Genomic DNA, 18,962 nt, shown 5'->3' with positions numbered 1-18,962 from the left:
ATATGGTTAGCTTTGAAAAGGGAACATCTGAAGGATTTCGAAACCACTTCCTCTATTGGGAACATTAAAACAAGATGGAAGCGGGGTCAAGTAGTCAACATGCTGAAAGAGAAAGAGCTGTAGTGTGTGTGAAGTGCGTGTAGTGTGTGAAGTGTGTGTAGTGTGAGTTTGTGTTCAGCTTCCCAGAGTCACTACAAGGCCACATTTGGCTCCAACTACAACTGGTGCACAATCAGGGTTACACTCTTCACCTGCTTTGAGCATCTAGAAACTAAAATCTTTACAAAGTAGCTTGTGGTCAGCAGGATTTTGTTGTGACTTATTTATCTAATTCAGTTAGCTTTAATTAATTGTTTGATAGAATTCATTAGTTAAATACTGTTTAGTTTTCATTTAGTTTTTATTAGTTATAGTAGTAGCTTTAGTTTTTTTTTAATAATTTGGTTAATTTTTAGGGGCAGAATTCAAATATGTTGAAGTATTGAACAGTTGGATTCACACTGAGTATTAGCTAATAATAATAATAATATCAACTGTAAATTGATAAATATTGCTCACGATGGAATTATTTTCCTTATCAGAGAACACATTTCTCTTTATCTATGCAAAAATGACTCTGCCTCACTGTTCATTCAAAGTCTATTGTCTTTGAACAATGAATCTACACGATGTTTTAATGCTGAACTCATTATAGATCAGTAGGTCAAAATACTAACAGTATGTCAGCATTAAAGGACACTTTTTATCATTCCTCTGAGGATGTTTACTTTGTTCCTTCATGTCACTGTGAGATCACTGAATAAAAAAAGTGAGGGGTTTGAATCTTCTCACTGAGACACTAAAAAAAGAGAAAAATCTGAAATGAAATATTGTGTTTTTTATGTAAGGGTGAATGAGCATTTATGAGTGATGATGTGTTGAACGTGAGGAAATCACAGGTTCACAGTGAGCATCAGGAATAAAAAAAATAAAAAATAAAAAAAAATCCCATTTATTCATTTACATGTCCCAGGGATTAATTCAGTAAATGATTTGGTTAGCCATATTTTTGAGGTGTTAAACATTTTGAAGCTCACTGGCCCACATCTTGGCGTCTGCTTGGATTATTCAGCCGAGAGAATATACGTGTGTATGGAAAGCAGCTAAAAGTGTTTTTGTTGTACATATAATAGAACAATATTAAGCCTAATGTGGGAATTAATAACATCACACATCTATCTTTGAACTTCTATTAGTCAGGGTTCTTGCAGGTTTCAGTAAGTAAGTTTTAAGATCTTTCACAGACTTTTTAATACCTTTATGGATGAAATTTAAGACCAACACAAAGCATTCACATTAACATTTTAACAAAGAAACCTTATTATTGTTATCAATTCAGTTATGAAAAAAGATCCACATTTATTAAATAAAAGAGATTAAATGATCTCAGTCCTAAAACAACCAACAGTTTTGCAGGCCTACATACAAACTCATCCTACATATGTCTGAGCTAATCCCATTTAGCACCAAGTTCAGCTTCAAGAGTACCAGTACAGGAGCTTCTCCAGAATGATCAAAAATAAAATATTAAGACTCAACAAAATGAAATTTAGGACCTTGGACGAAAATCTGGATGTTCGTAAGACTATTTAAAGCACTATATTATATTTTTTTTATTTCAAATTTTAGCCTTTTTGAGAGAACCCTGATTAGTGTCTGTTCCATTTGGCCTGAGTTAAAGGAGTGTACACACCTTCCTCAGCAGAGTAGATGGTGGTAACCGGTCCAAATGGACCCTCCCCCTCGTTGTTGTAAACGCCGACCTTTACATGGAAAGGCGAGAAAGGCTGAATGCTCTCATTTTTAAAGACATATCGGGATGCCTCTGGGGACGGCACGGCGGCCTGCATCCAGCCCGTGGCCCCGTGAGGTCGGAACGCCACCACGTAGCCGAACCCTGGCCCATTCTGCAACTCCTCTGGAACAGGCTGCAAGCAAACACACAACAACCCATCTGAACATCCACTCTAAGCACTGCTAATAAGCTTTCACTTTGTTTACTCTGCATGATTTGGAAATAAATACAGGTTGAGAGTAGAGGGGGTCATGTAAAGGCAGGGCCTGGCTTCAGATGTAACCTGCTGAACATGCCTGAGCTTTTACTGCACACATCCATTACACAGCACAGAGCACTCAGCGTCATAACATAAACTCAGACCCACTCTGGACATTCAGAGCTGGATACTTTGTTTTGCTAAGTGCAGACTCTAAACCCTGCTAAAGGGTACAGACTTTTAAAAAAACTTGATTTTTGGAAAAATCACGTTTCTCATAAAGAGCTGTGGGCTCTTTATGATGTGTAAGTTCATGCTCTAAAAGTATTTTAGAACCTTTGGTCAATTTTTTGTATTAATTTAATTTAATTTAATTTATTTTATTTTATTTTAGATATTTTATCTTTGCACTATCCAGAATTTACAAATTTACAAATTTACAAATTTACATTTATACGATTTGTAAATAAAGTGACTTTCAATGTGAGATGATAAACACGAGGTGTCCCACAGGGCTCTGTGTTAGGACTCTTTACATTTAGCTATGATGACCTGGAAGCTTGTTTTCAGCTTCTAGAGTTTGTCAGGTACAAAACATTTTTAAAACTTCAATAAGTGAGTCAAATATAGATTTATTTGCTGTAAGATATACATAAGACCAAAAAGCTTCTTAGATGCCTTAAGTTCGTTAATGGTTAAGTTGTGTATGACTGTCAAATTCTTGTTATTCTTGTTATCTTTTTATGTATTGCAGATTTATAGTTTGACTAATTTTTCTTTCATTTGCAGTATTCAAACAAGGATATATAAATTAAGCAAGACAACTTCAGATTTAACTTTATACTGTATACTGTATGTGCTAAGATTCTTTACTTTGATTTCCATTGATTATATTTAAATAAAACTAAAAGCTTTACACACTTGATCCAAAATGTGTTAATCAGTTCTCTTAATGTGTTAAGTCTATTTCTTGATTATGATGAATTTTTATAGTTTTGTAACAGTTCTGACAAACTAAAACATTTCATTAGTTTCGTTGGCTTTCAGTGGTACATACATATCATTTCATAAGTTCCTTTTTATTGTTGTGACCTCTTGCTTGAATAGAACATGTAAATGTTTTGATCTCTATGGCCTTTTATTGTCACAGATAATGACAAAACTGCTTCAATTGTTGACACATGTGCATGATATGATGCACATGTGTCATCATATCATGATACCACAATGGAATCCTCCTAGTTTCTGTCAGTGACTCATTCTTTCAGACATGTTTGGAGAATCAGTGCGTGACTCGGCACTGGATTGGAATTTAAGGAATCTGATGGGTGACCCAATACCTTGAACTGTATATTCTGCTTAGATTAAGTTAAATGTAGGAAGGTCACTTAATTTCATAATACAGATGGTTCTCATTTCAAAACTTAAATTAGAAGAATTTTCTCAATTGAAAGAAAGAGGAATATTGCATTTTGCTGCTAAGTGGGGAAAAAAATCGAACAACAGGAAGACCAAAACACAAACAGTGAATAACCTTTCAGAGGAGTTCCGGTAAAACATTATGAAGGAAGATCTCAGACCCTCTTGGCCAACCAGTTAAAGTAATAAAAGCAAAAATGATATTTTTGGTCCTGTTTTCTTTTTCTAATAAACTGCAAAGAGATTTGTAAATCAAAGTGTTGTCATTTGTAAAACACTGTTAATATGGAGGTAAATTCCACTAGTTTAGAGTTAATTAAGTGATGCTTTTAATCTTTCTGTTTGATTAATGTGCTACTGCCTCATTTTTCAAGTCTGAGACTATTTTGTTACAAACTCACATTTACTAACCTGAACCAAGTTCTTCCTCAGTCTCCTCAGCAGACTACCAACATTCTGTTTTATATTTTTTTCACCTTGATGTAAATCTGGATGCTTTGACTTACCTGTCACTTTGCTGCTGGTACACCTGAACATGTTATATATTTTCTATTCAATTCTATTCTATTCTATTTTGGTCTATATTAGGATCTTATATTGACTATTAATCATTATTGTAATTTTTATTGAACACTTTTTTACATTATACATATTGTAGTTTACAAAGAGGACTTCCAGAGTTTTTGAATAGGTACAAAGAAACATATATAAGAAAAAAACTCCTGATTTATAAATAATGCAGAGGTAGAAATGAAATAATGTTGTCCAAAATTATATTAGTTATACATGTAGACACAAATTGTAAGACATCTATAGATAATTCCATTCATTTTAGTAACATAATTTATGCCTATCCATACTTGTTAGCATTACCCAACCATAGTCTGAACTTAATTCACACCAAACCTCTAACTCTAACCTAAAAATTGGGGTGTGACGTATTGCGACTTGGCTTTGGTCCCCATAAGGCCTACTGTCCTTCATAAGGATAGTAGATGTACAACAAAGGTCCAAGTAGGTAACATAAACAGGTTTACACTCACGCATTTGTATTTCTACCCATATTAGGATTTTGTACTCCATTCACTTTAGTAACTGCATTTATGCCTAACTCAGACATTGTCCCTCACCCTAACATTGTTATTATGCTCCTAACCTTAACCTTAGCCAAAACCTAAATCACACCATACCTCTTAACATGAATCTTAAACCTAAACAAGGCAGGACTGGAATTTGGTCCACCAAAGGCCCATTGGTATTCAGAGGGTCAGATAATATGCTCAAAATGGTCCTAATTAGGATAACTAAGAAAGTATAAATGTACCCACAAGCTTGTATTTATGATCATATTAGAACATTGTATTTACTTCCATTCATTTTAGACAACAAAATTTAAGTCTAGCCACTTTTCATCCCTTCTTCCGGGTCAAAAGGAAAAACACCTAAAGAATTTCCCTGGTTGACGACGGGCAGCTTTGTTAAGTAGATGTTTTACTATAATGGAGCTTTTGTGTTTGGAAACATCAGCACTGATTCTTTGTGCTGAATAAACAGAAGCAATTTGAATGCCAGCTGATAAAACACATAAGGAAAATCATCTAGAAACAAAAAGTTGTGACTTTGAACAAACTATGACTTTAATTATCTCATTGAAACCTCAAAAGCATTTTTCTCTCCCCCTCGGGGGTGACAGCTGCAGTTATTGCCTCTGTGTTCTTAAAAATGAAACGCCATACATTAGGCCGTTCACTGGTTATTAATGAAACGGGGGGCCCACATCCAAAGAGAGTAATGGCGTCTGGCGGCCTCCTCCATGGGTGAGAGGGTTCCTGAGAGAGCTTGCTTACCTCCCATGTGATGACTAATTCGGAGCGACTGCCTCCTCCTCCGCTCACATTAGCTGGTGTGACCTTCGGAGCTGTGGGGGGAAAACATATCGGCTCAGCCACCTTGGAACTCTGAAGGAAAACTTCAACATTTTCTCTGTTTTTTAATTTTTTTTCTCTAAACAGTAAACTACGGCGACTTCCTGCAGCTGAGGAGTCCAGCAACAATAAAAGATGTAAGAAAAGTAGCAAAACATTGGAAGTCGCTTTTAAAGGTGGGTTACGTCCTGCATGCAGTTTCATCTATGAATAGGACTTTTAAAATAGGTTATATTCATAGAAGTTCAATTCTGAAAACGCAATATTCCCACTTGTATTTATGGTTTTATGTCAATGTCAGTCTACATATAGATTTTCAACTATCTTCAAATGTTTGCATTTAAATTGTAACACTTTTTTAAAAAAAATCTAAGAAAATATGGAATTATGAAAACCATTTGCTTGCTTCAAAGCTGTATGCCATCTGTTTTTTGCAACCGTTTTTGATCATTTCTCAAACCTATGAATAACTTTTAGTCCAATTTATCAAACCACATGTTCTCATGTTTTACTAGATCTACACCGAAACAGACATTTCATACTTGTACTCTTCGTCCTTGCTTGTTTGGAGGGCTTGCTGGGCTCGCCGGTCCCAACTCTGTTACTTGCCAGAACTCGGAACTCGTACTCCACCCAAGGGCTCAGCTCTGTTACAGCAGCGGTCAGCTGGTGGCCCCCAACCACCTCAGGAACTGGCAGAAAACACAGAACATCTCCAGTTAAAACAAGCTAAAAAAAAATTGGCATATTCTGAAGATTTTTTATTTAAATATTTAAATATTTTATTATGCTATACTGAAAATGCACAGAAATATGTAAACAATCAAGTAAATCAATTTCTTTTTAAATTAAAAGCCTAAATGCAACAGCAGCAATTCTTTACGCTTGTTAATTTGTACCAAAGGATGCATCTGGAGCTAACAACATGTGCAAAGATCAACCCTTTCTGCTTCATCTAACATCAATAGGACATCTGCTGGTTAATTTTTGGATTAACTGATTAATAATTGGACAGCAAAAGATAATTAATTGGAGATTTTCTTGTACAGAATTTGACTGAGGTGAAGCTAAAACTTTGCTCCTTGAGTAGTTTTGGGTAGAACATATTTACAGACTAAGGGTTTTATAATCTTAAATGCAAAATGTATCTACTTTTTGCACAGTTTTGGCTTAATCACTGCTTTGAGTATGTTGTTATTTCAGCAAATGGCCTGTTTTATTTTAAATTATTTGACTATTATTTCAATAATTAATTCATCACAATTAATCCGATTAATCGTTTCAGCCATAAACTTAAATGCTTTTTGGGGGGATTTTATGGAACTGACCACTAGGAAGTAATGCACAACTGGGAAGTGGAAGGAACAAATAAATCCTGCAGATACATGAAAAATTATACAGAAATGTAATCCCGAAATCTAGCATGATTTCGTAAGCTCTGTGTGAAATGTGTGCAATTACCACAAGACACAGAATATTTTGTGCAAATAGAGACGAGTGCATTAAAGGTAACAATATCTTTCTCCACCTACAGTGTTCAACGTGTTCTTTAATATATGAATGAAGAACTGCAGATCCAAGAGTCCAGGAAGAGTATCTCAGATACTCAGAGTCCATCATGTGCAAAAAAACAAAAAAACAAAACTATAAATAAAGGAGGGTATAAGGTGTAGGATAAAAGCACATTATACCGATAATGCATGAATAGTAAGAGTCCCATTAAAAAAAAATGTGCTATGTAACTACACTATCATATTACAGCCTTGGCAACGTGGTTTTTCATCACGGAGAGATCCATGTTTCAGGGCTCCCAGGAGTCCGATAATACAGCGGTCAATGATCCCGGCAACCATAGTGCGCCATTTGGTGCCGGAGCAGGAAATTACACCTCTAATATTTTCCCAGGGCTGAGTAGAAACCACGAACGGAGCCCTCGTCCAGGTGGACTAGAGGAGGCCACGGCTGGTTGGAGAGAGCTTACCTGTGGTGACAGCCTGCCACCCCAGGGAGAATGGTGTCCTGGCCTGGATGGTGTACGCCGTAATTGGACTGTGATTATCAGGACCGGGCCTCCAGGACAGAGAGGCTGTGGTATCAGTGATTTCTTCTACTTGGATGCTGGTGGGGGGGCCTGGGGGACCTGATGGATGCCATAGTCAGGCAGGGAGAAAACGATATATAGAGAGAGACAGAGAAGAGGGGAGAAGTGGGGAAGGAAATGTAAATCGGGAGGAGTCAGAAAGACGGGAGGTTTTAGCACCGGCGGCAATGGCAGCAAAGTCAGTTCAGCGTGAACCCTTTGGGAGACGTTTGCTCTAATTAAATTGTAAATTTTCTTTAAATCTTGAACAGAGAACCTTTAACTTGCCAATACTTTACTTCTTTATTAGTGGATAAACCATGCATAATTAAACTATTTAACAAAGTCTGAAGGTGGTTAATAGGGCAGAAATATGTGCTGTACAAATGTTTTTGATGAGGGAAGAACACTGTAACATGATGTAAAATCAACAAAAGTTGATTTTACATAATACAATAAATTATATTATTACATCATTTATTGTGAATAATTTCTTATCATTATGAGAGTTTTGAATAATCATTGCCACAATGAATTGCAATTAATAGTGTCTAACCCCCTTCTCCCCCTCTTCCCCCCTAAAAACTGTCCGTATTGTCAGGATTGTTAGTTTGACCATTTTCTCCACTGTTTGTTCAACAAAAGCATCAATACATTTCAATAAAATTGAACAGTCAGTCTACCTGTAGAAATCACACTTCTTCATGTGACCGGTGTCCTAAAAAGGCATTGTTGGAAATGGGAATGCTTTATTTACCACAATTTAAGAATAGCTCTACAGTTCTTATAGAATTGTAGTGCTATAGTTGCTTTGACATGCTCCCTGCATTTCCACCAGCCATAGATCTGCACAAATTGAAATTGTGAAAATAATATTGTTCAAAGGAGTCACATGATCACAGCCGGGTGTTACTACTGGTGGAAAAGATAAAGAAGACAACGGGAACTTGTAGGAGGATGACGGTTTGTTTTAGTGTTTTCAATGAGCAGCTGGCTCCACCAGAACTCTCACAGCAAACTATGATTTTGGGGAAACTATGATTTCCCCAAAATGCCACATACAGAGTCGCTCCCTAGTAGGCGGGGCTTGTCGCTCCAACGTCTGAATAAAATTCCGATGTCTCCTCTGATTGGCTGGTAGATGATGAGCACTAGCACCATAGATAATTTCTGAATATATCTACTATAACTGTTTACATCCATCTCTGCCATGATTTTTAATGACTTATCACATGAACAAGTGTTTTCATTCATTTTAATTTAATTTCTTAATTAAGCTTCCTAAAAAAAAGATATAATAAATATTTAGCACAACAGTTCAGCCAAATACTGTGATACAATTTAAAGTCCGTATTCCCCAACTTACCTCGGACAACCAGGTCCACCGCTATGGAGATGCTGTCCACCTTGGTCTGCACGGCGCATGTGTACTTCCCTGCATGCCCCAGCTGGATGTTCCGAATCATAATGTCCCCCGCCGAGTGCTGCTGTCATTCATCGCACACACAAAAAGCAGACAGACCTTCATAAGCATGGCTGTAACCCCGCAGCTACTGGAATTAAACAAAAATACAATAACAACAACAAGAAAAAACAACCCCTGACACCACCGGTCTCAGGAAGAAAGCTCATTTTCATACATGTGTGTTCCGAAAAATAAATCCATAAATCCACATGCGGGGCCTCTCTCCTCTTATTTTCCAAATGGGATTTGGGAGTGCCGCTCTGTGCATTTACTTCATCTGCGTAATTACAGAAATGCACTTCCTCTAGGAGTCTTATTTGGACTGTAGAATGTTATATGAGCAGCCTAATGGCTGGTCTGCTACTTAGTCCTTTAAGAGAGCCTTTCATTCCGTCTCTAATTACTATTCCCACTCCTACATTATCATTTCATCAGAGTGGAGCTGAGCAGGTTGAGTAATAAATAGAAGATGGCTGAAAGCTGTGGCACAATGATGGTGGGAATTCAGAGGAGTGGCCAAGGGCTTAATCAATGTAAGTGGAGATGAAGAGTCATTTATTAAGGTGCTGAGACTTTAAATCACACTCCAAGAAACCTAAAATTATTGCAGAAACTAAAAAGCAAGGCGAATGTGTTTTTAATTTTTCTTTTTTTATTTCTCATGCTGGTCGTAGATAAAGATACCTTGAACTTATTTGCTACATACACAAAAGAAAATGCATGTTTAGGTGAGTAGTGAGTTGGAGACCTTTTTAAAGTGTCCACTGGCAGAATGCGAGTGTTTGCAGGGTGAGTATGTAAATTTCATTTTAAAATTAGCCAGAGGCAGCAATTTTCTGTCCATAAATAATATACTTGATACAAACATTCCCTCTGCACTGCAGCTGAATTTATTACGGTCCTGCTAAAGGAAGCAGTGAATGGACCAATGAATCTTCGGAGTCACCTCTCAACCTTTATTCATTGAAGTCTCTGAAAGCAGCTGGGAAAAAAAATAAATCAATATCTTTTATGTCCTGGGCTCCTGTCAGGGGAGCCAATAAAATGAGGATTCTTCCAGAAACCTGAGGGAGCTTTGTGTTCTTGATTAGCACTTTATCTAACAAACAGTGGAGAGATGCTAGCTAGCAGGGGGAAAAACTATCTATTAGCATGGAGGAATGCAGGCATGTGGGAACAGAACTTTGTAGGGAGGGGAAAGGAAGACTTCTTTCTCTATCAACACTCGTTGGGTTACTGAATGTAAATTCAGTTCAAAATGAACCAACAATAATGTAGAGAAATGGTATGATCCAACTGATGTTAAAGGAGCTACGGTGGCTAATAAGAGTCAATATCAAATATCCTCACCAACAAATCAATATCTTTTATGTCCTGTACTCCTGACATAATTTATTACATCTACCAAATGCCTCCTGGTAGCCACAGGAATAATAAAGATGATGCAATAGATAAACTGTTGACCAATATGAACAATTTCTGGTGGGAGTTTTTTATGCTGTAGTAAAAACTTCCACCAGTGCTACAGTGTTAATGCTATTTTTTTTTTTATTCACTCACTTTGGAGTTTTCTAGCATTGTTGACCTGTTTAAGGAAACTTAACAGCATCTGAGCCAGATTTAAGTCTAGGCTTTGACTAAGCCACTTTAGAACCTTACTTTGTTGTTAAAACCACAGTAAACTGGAGCTTACGTTATTTGTGACAATAAGAATTGCATTCTTTCTTAAAAGTAGGGATGGACATTTATTGTATTTTTTATCAGTTATTGTGATAAATTTCTTATCATGATATGAAATTTGAGTTATTGTTGTTACGATAAAATTCCAATTAAACTCCAAAACTGTTCTTAGGATTGATAGTTTTACTGTTTTTCCATTGCTTATTCAATAAATCATCAAGTGTGCAGCTTAATGGTACAAGTGACACTTCTTTATGTGACTAGTGTCCTAAAGAAGCACATTACAAATAGGAATAGTTTTCAAGAAAACTATTTGTGTGTGTGACACAGTCACAGTCATAAAAAGATCTAATAAATATTTATTATCACCACTTTTATCGTTTTCACAGTAGCACCATCAAATATCGTGATACAGCCTGAAGTCCATACTGCCCACTCAAACGCTCAAAGACAGATTGTGGACTTACGCCGCCAACTTTTTCAAAGAATCCGCCGTTGCTCCCGAAGTGGATGAGCTGCTCGTTGAAGAACCAGGTGAACTTGAGCTCCAGAGATGGGTCGTGGCTCACCTGACAGGGCAGGACCACGCTCTCCCCAACGGTGATGTCCAGCGTTGTGGGCTGCGTGGTGATGATGGTCGGCTCTGAAACACAAAGTCAGGCATGTTTCATCAAACCTCTCCATTTCCTTTTTTTCTTTTTGTTTTTTTTTGCACAGCGGTGACAGAGACAGCCGAGCCACTCCATCATTCTTATGGATGTGTCAGACTCAGTTCATAGAGGGATACGCAGGAAGGAGCGCACAGCAAAACTCAGACTGCCTGGCTACAATAAGCAGAATTAGTTTCAGCCCAGGCTCGTCTCTGTCGGGACTCCGAGAAGTGTCATACCTAAATCTGGGAAATGGCCATGTGTCACTGTCAGCCTCAGCCTGGAACTCTCCTCCACTGGCTGTGAATTCCCTGAACACACCGCAAAGGAAAAGCAGTAAACAGCAATCCCTCTAATCTCCACTGCTCTGTTTCTAGGCCTGCAGTAGCACAATGTTTCCAACACTTGGGAATAAAACAAGTATCCCTTATCTGCACTTGTCTCAGAGCAGCGGAAGAGGAGTATGTGAAGACATGAGAGAGGTGAGATGAGAAGGTGAATCTTTGTTCTTTGGAGTGCGGGGCACCTGTCTCCCTCTTGGGGGTGCTGTGATTACTTGCTGGAAATTGCGACTCTGAACACACAGGCATGTGGAGTAAATCAACCGTGGCGGATGACTCTGGTGTGGAAAGTGCCGGCAGTGCGCGTCTCATTTAGCGTGGATGCGACACCTTCTTTCTGGTGGCTCCTTCTCTCACACACGTTTTTAATGTGATTCATCCCGGTAGACAAAATACCAACAACAGGCAGCTTTTTGTAGCCCACGCAATAAAAACATCACCAAGAGGTACGCTCCTCCGTTAGAGGGACATAGTGGATGATGGAGCTACAGCTAAAGTGGTGTAGTACCATAAAAAGATAAATTCAAGGCTTCTGTGGAAACTATTGTCTGCCTTTGTTGTGAAAGCTGGGTACGTCCTGTAGAACAAGAACTCTAGAAGAAAAAAAAGTTAAAAAAACTGAAAAGCTAACGAGCACATTTCTTTTAGAAGAATGTGTCACAATCGTTTTTGGAGAGATTTTAGCTCGAAATGATGTGAGGGAAAGAAAAGCAAAGGAACCACAAGGCTGGAGAAGTGTCTGCAGCAGTGAAAGGCTAATGGCTAACAGCTAGCAAGTCAAAAAGTCAACCGCCCTATTTATAACATCTCCCAAAAGTGATTTCTAAAAAATATCTATCTTCTCTTTCAGATGACCTCTTTAACTAGGTGACATCTTTCAGGCTCACCTAGTTAGTAAGCTTGTTTGTTAACACACAGACAGGTCAGGAAGAAAGTCATGATTTCTTCCTGAAATCACAGTAAGATGCTCTGAACATCTTTCAGAGCTCTGTTGAATCTGTTTACCATGGAAACCTAGATATGTTTCAATGGCAAATATTTTACAATAAATAACTAAGAATTAAAAGAATATCCTTATTTAAGAAGGAAGATTTTTGTGTAAAAAGGTTGGTAACTGTTTCTTGTACTAAAGTACAAAAGTATATGGAAACTGAATGTATTAAACCTAAAGCTGAATGATATGGAACACAAAAATATCACAATATAAGGTTTCATATCAGTCAATATTGCTTATTATTTATATATAATTAATATACTATTAATATATATATATATATATATATTAATTTTTTTTTAAAATTTATTTATTTATTTATTTATTTATTTATTTATTTATTTATAGTTATTATTATCACAGAATGCTGTGCGGTTTTGTTTTAAATGTCTGAAATACCACCAATCTGGTCATGTGACCTCTCCAGCTTCCTCTCCAGCTGTTTTACTCTTTTTTCACTCTGTGCTGTTAGTTGATGCCATCAACCTTGCTTAGCTGACCTTGAGAAATGAATCAGCTAAAGCCTCTCCTCTGCCTACATCCCCCAGAATGCTGTGCAGTTCTGGATTGGAGTTCTATTGAACGTATTTTCTACTGATATTGATCATGTGTCCATCCCAATAATTTATTGATTTATTTTCCAGCTCAAATTAAATCTTAAAACAAAAATAATTTTTCATTAACTGAAAAATCTAAAAATTTCTTCAGTAGGCATTACAATAAGCGGCTTCAGTTTAAAGAGTCATATTGTGCTGGACCAAAAGCAAAATAAGACACTTGGAGTTGTGAAGGTTGCTGCTCCCTGACATAGCGGCACGTGAGGTTGGCAGTGTCATGCTGTGGTGATCCTCCTCTTCAGCAGAACAGCCTAGCAGGTAGAGAGTTAACAGGAAGATTGATGGAGGTAAAAGAAGGGTAATCCTGTAAGAAAATCACGTTGCAATAGGTTAGATCAAAGCACATTTGTGTGTTAGAAAGTTGCTAAGAAGAAGAAATAAAATAGTTCAGGCCTACTGTAAATCTAATTGGGAATCTGTGGCAAGACTTAAAAGATTTATCTAATCTTGAAGCAATTTTGCCAAGTGAGAGTGACAAAACTGGGGACGTACACTAAGAACCCCATCAGTGGTGACTTCAGTAAAAATATTAACTCTGGCTTTATTTACAACAACAAAAATAAACCATGTATGATTCTTCTTTCATTTGTCTAGTCGTTAGCTAATTTGTTTTATCCTATCACATAAAATCACAAACAACTACACTGAAGTTTCTGGTTTTAACATAATGTAAAAAAAACTTTAGGACACTTTCACAATACTACTTGAAAACACTGAATACCAAGCACGTTAATAGCCTAGTATAATTCATAACACTGACTCTTTCCATGTTGACTTCCAAAGTGTGTATTCTTTCACAACCTCCAGGGATTCACTCTGACAATGACAGTAGAAATTCCCCTGCTTACTATCCTCCACCGTCATCATTGTGACATATTACATGCACAACCCAGGCTGGTTACCGGAGCTTAAGTTAGGCTGATGAGCGTAATTTGATTCATTCCTGTCTTGTATAATGCCTTGTTACCTGCTGCCACTGTAAACGAGGGGATAGCGACCCATTCACTTAGCAGGGTCAGGACCAGACAGGACAGGGGGTGTTAATGCACTGTGACAGACTGGGTGGCACCTGAGGACAGCGCTAAGGCGGGTCAAACACGGGCTGCTACATTTCACCTGACCAGTCCTCGACAAACCACAATCTGATCCAACTATAGAGAGATTATTTCTTTGTAAGCACAGCAGATGCAACTTGACTGCAGCAGGAGCCGGTCGGCTTTTAAACTCTCTCTGTTATCTTGCTGTTTTAAGATTAGCTAGCATGTTGTCAGCGTAGTACAACTGTTTATCACAACGTGATAAAATAAGTTATTCTACTAAATTAGCATTAGTGAATTAGATGCGTCTTAATGATCCGTAAGCATTAAGCTCAGGTGAGTTGATAAAAGACAAAAGAAAATGGTCCAAAGGTCGGACATTGTTTACTAGCAATATTAAAGCACACAACATTTTGGAAATTAAACAGTGTGTATTAAAAGCATGTTAAATTCAAATGAATCAATAGCTCTAATGTTAGCATTACTGTGACAAACAGTTCTACATGTAAGACATTTTGGAGAGGTTTGTTGTGCTGTACTTTGTAAAATCACTCCTTGTTTCACATTTTCTCACCTAGCTAGCCCAGGTAGCTAGCACTAGTGCTAGAAGCAGTTCTCAAAGACACTTGACTATCCAGTGGTAACGTGTAAAAGCAATGAAAACACAACTGGGCAATGAAGAATAGAGTACCGGGGCAGTATTTCACAAAAAACAAAGTATTTATTAAGTACTGAAGAGTTATGCTGCCTGAGCAAGGAAACAATTCAGAAGCAGCATCTTATAATGAGAAAATTTCTCAACAAGATATAAAAATATTTCCCTTAGCAGACTAATATGAATTACTGTGTTACCGCTGACTCAATCTTCTCACTCCATTTCTTCTAGATGTCACTCAAACAACTGTGAGTTGTGACTGTTCTACAATTGCAATCATTCCGATTTAAAAGAGAACCTATTTTGGTTTTAACAAGATAGAAATCTTTTAAGTTTTACATTCCTTTAAAATGTTTTAACAAGTTTTGTATCCTTCTACCACAAAGTTTCTTACTATAGAATCTATAGTAAGAAAACTTGAATCTATAGTAAGAAACTTTGTTGTTTCTTACTGAGAAATAAAGTAAGAAACAACAGAGTTTCTTACTATAGATTCTATAATTTCTTACTATATAATTTTTTTACTACAGTTTCTTACTATAGGATATATAGTAAGAAACTTTTTTGTAGAATAATACAGTATAGATGATAGAGTTACAGACTCTATCATTTGAATTATGTTTGAGTTAGAATTGTTTAAATGGACCTAACTGAACCAGACCCCAAGTGGTAATGAACGTTACAGCATATGGTGAAATGAAAAACTGTATTCAGAATTGCTTAGAATATTTTCATATTTCCATATAAATTTTTCCATTCGATTGATGTCCAATACCTAGCGTTTAATTTCTTCCTCAGGTTAGGATGTACCTATTTTCTGTTTAATTTCCAGAAACCTAAAAACCTACATTTCAAGCTTTTCCCTCATGATATCCAAGTTGAATAGACCTCTGCCAGGAGTCAGGCAGAAAATCCCATTTCTGCTTCAAGAGTTCTGAACAATAATCAGATAGAAGGTATTGATGTTGATACAAACAGCTGACAAACTTATTTGGTGAAGGAGACTGGATTCAAACCAATACATAACACGACAAAACTCTAAAGCGGAAGACCCTAGTCGCACTTGATGTTTACATGAATGAGATACGGCTTGAATCAGAGCTCGGTGCTATTCTAAAGCCGATGACTTTCTGAAACTGGGTCACAGTGGGGACGCTCAGAGAAACGGCTGAACAATAAATAAGGATTGAACGGCAAACAGTGCCAGCTAACTGTTACATAGTGACTCCTAGCTCCATATTGAGATGCACTGACAGGCCTCATGTGGGCCGTTTCACCACAATGCCTTATGAATAATACTCCTCTGTTCTAATGGACTGCAGCTGTAATGCATTACTCTTATGGGCAACCACAGCATGTACAGTGACTCAGAAAATGTATTTACACACCTAGAGTTGCATTCCCCATTTTGTCACACTGTGTGTTCTACTGTGATTTTCTGTGATAAACCAACACAAAGAGATGTGAAGAAAAAGGTGCATGGGAAAAAAGGGGGAACTTTTACAACTAACGTCTAAAAATTGTCTTATGCATTTGTATTCCGCTCCACTAACTCCATTCACATCTTTTGGGTATGTCTCCATCAGTTCTGTACTGATAAACTCAGTCATTTTGATTGGATGGAGAGACTCAATGAACGTCCATGTTTAAGTCTTAACAAGGTCTGACATGATAACAAATTTCCTTGGACAATAAATCGTCCCTGAAGATATTGTGATAAACGATAATATTGTTGTTTTTATAACATTTTCAAGCAATGTAATGATAATGGCATAATAATGCACAAACACATTCTCCAAGATTCATAAACTTTAAATTCTACAGAACATTTAACACTGGAAGTGGAATACATTTTAAATTTCTTCCAAAATATATTTCTTCTTGTCATTTAACCATAAAGACCAGATTTGTGGGCCTTTAGATGCAGACCCATTCAATAAAAAAATTAGGATGTTATTGAAAAGTCTATATTTATTTGATGAACTTTACTAATAGAAACACCTTATATAGATTAATTACATTTTTATAAGGTGTAACTAAATGACACAAACATCTGACAAACTTATTTGGTGAAGGAGACTGGATTCAAACCAATGCATAACACGACAAAGCTCTAAAGTGGAAGACCCTAGTCGCACTTGATGTTTACATGAATGTGATACGGCTTGAATCAGAGCCGTATCTGAAAGACTAACTTTCTGTTAGTCTTTCAGTTAACAGAAAGACTACTTCTGTTAATTGTGATTTTTCCTCTACAGTTAATAAAAACATGCCATGTAAAATTAGAATATTACAACAAACCAATAAAAAAAAAGTTATTTAATACAGAAATGTAGCCTAAATGAAAAGTACGTTATTTAAAGGTTGTCAATTTCCACAAGGTTCTTTATTAGTTACAGTGGACATCTGAACTACTTTGTGGAATGTAGTTTTGCAACAAAACTCCTCTTTAAATTAAATTTATCCTTCTGAGTCCACTGGTCTCCATCGTATTCTCTAACAAACATTTAGAACATCTGTATTTTTATCACAGAAGCCACATAAAATGTTTTGAAGTTTGTGCTCAAAACATAACAAAATGGGAAAAGGCCCCATAGTTTCCTCCTACTGGGAAAGTGGTTTGAGGTCATAATAATGGAATGACCAGGGCTTGGCCAAGTCAAAGCCATGATGGGCTGCTAAGTCCTTTAAACTAACATTCATGCTATTGTATCCAGGTTGAAGACAAACTAAAAAAAACCAGTTTCGCTGACAAGTTAAAAGCTTTTTCTTCAAAGGTTCAGCTGCATCTGACAGCAGAGTGGAGGCTGAAGTTCAAAACATCTATTTCAAGGTAATCCACTGCAATAATTTGGCATCACCTTGGTAACAACGGATACTTACATTCCTTGGTGTTATCATTTCATCTCTAAGCAAAAATGTGAATATTAGAAGAAAAATAAGGCATTCAGGTTTTTATTTCCCTCGTTTAGTCTGCAGTCTAGTGCAACACATGTTCACCTGTTTCTGATCCCCACTCGTTTTCTCCAAATCCAATCAAAGGACTTCTCAGGACGAGATGTCACTAGAAAAAAACCCTTGTCTTCAACACTGCTCTGCAGATAGATACAAGACCCTTCCTGTACTGTAGTCACTGAGTGTTCAGTGGCACATCTGTACCAACCTGCTGGTGATTACTGACAGATGGCTGCTCATTATTTTTCTATGTGGCTGTCAGGAATCCCACATCGCATTAATTTCACATCGTTGCTGCCATTCAACATGGATGACAGGGTACGCTTGGAAGGCAAGAGCTTGAATTTAGTATTGAGCCGTTATCGAACGGCGTGGCGCTTGGGTTGTTTTTCTAATCCATGAAAGGGATCAGTGTGTAAACTAATCAAAGCATCTTCGGTCTGATGTCTTCAAGAAACAAAAAGGGAGCAAACAGCAACAAGCAGGGCCATTTCACTGAGAAACATGTGTGTGTGTGTGGGTGTGTACAACCCACAATTATAAAATTCACTTTGCACAAAATGAAGACTTTACTAGATTTATTTTCAAATGTGGCTAAGTTACAGCAAATGACACACACATGTTCTAATATGTACATAAACCCTGTTAGCCTTTAGCAAGTCAAAGAGAAAATAACTTGCTAATGGCAAGTTTCTATAGCTATTGACGAGCTTCTGTCATAATTTTAGTCAGATATTTGCACCGTCTTCTAGGATAAAATAGCATGACTTACTGTATGTAAATCGGGTGGTTTTCTGGAATCGGCCCAACTTTGAAGGATAGTCTATAAACTTTCAGAAGGATTCAGCTTTCGTCTGGAGAAACCAAAAAACCTTCAAAAACAGTTTTGATGGGTGTTTTAAAGCATTGTCCTTTAGAAGGACTAACTCGGTCCAAGTTTCAACCATGTGACCCAAATCATTATTCTCCAAAGAAAGCAAATTGGTTTGGACAACCAGGAGGAACCAAAGAATTATCCATGTTCAAGGTAGGCAAAGTAATTTCAAAGATGCTGACCAAAACTGGTTTTGGAATGGACAGGCAGCGTATACTAAGTTATGGGAATGAACAT

The 18,962-nt window shown here is 37.1% G+C and overlaps 1 protein-coding gene across 2 annotated transcripts in view; it reads right to left on the bottom strand.

Annotated features, from left to right (window-relative positions):
- The window catches only part of cntn4 (contactin 4), a 225,229-nt gene that overhangs the window by 6,282 nt on the left and 199,985 nt on the right, over nucleotides 1–18,962 (bottom strand). The window contains exons 13-18 of one of the 2 annotated variants that reach the window (XM_016675770.1): nucleotides 11,070–11,245; nucleotides 8,824–8,941; nucleotides 7,359–7,517; nucleotides 5,920–6,069; nucleotides 5,300–5,370; nucleotides 1,733–1,967 (exon numbers count right to left, since the gene is read on the bottom strand). In XM_016675770.1, coding sequence (XP_016531256.1) covers nucleotides 1,733–1,967; nucleotides 5,300–5,370; nucleotides 5,920–6,069; nucleotides 7,359–7,517; nucleotides 8,824–8,941; nucleotides 11,070–11,245 — 909 coding nt within the window. Of the gene's footprint in view, nucleotides 1–1,732; nucleotides 1,968–5,299; nucleotides 5,371–5,919; nucleotides 6,070–7,358; nucleotides 7,518–8,823; nucleotides 8,945–11,069; nucleotides 11,246–18,962 lie in introns of both variants that reach the window. The other variant, XM_007560856.2, reaches the window with a different exon arrangement.

This window comes from Poecilia formosa, unplaced genomic scaffold (assembly GCF_000485575.1).
Source record: "Poecilia formosa unplaced genomic scaffold, Poecilia_formosa-5.1.2 Scaffold121, whole genome shotgun sequence".
Classification (NCBI taxonomy): domain Eukaryota; kingdom Metazoa; phylum Chordata; class Actinopteri; order Cyprinodontiformes; family Poeciliidae; genus Poecilia; species Poecilia formosa.
Note: the sequence above shows the minus strand (reverse complement) of the source record. Positions and strands in the feature narration are given on the sequence as shown.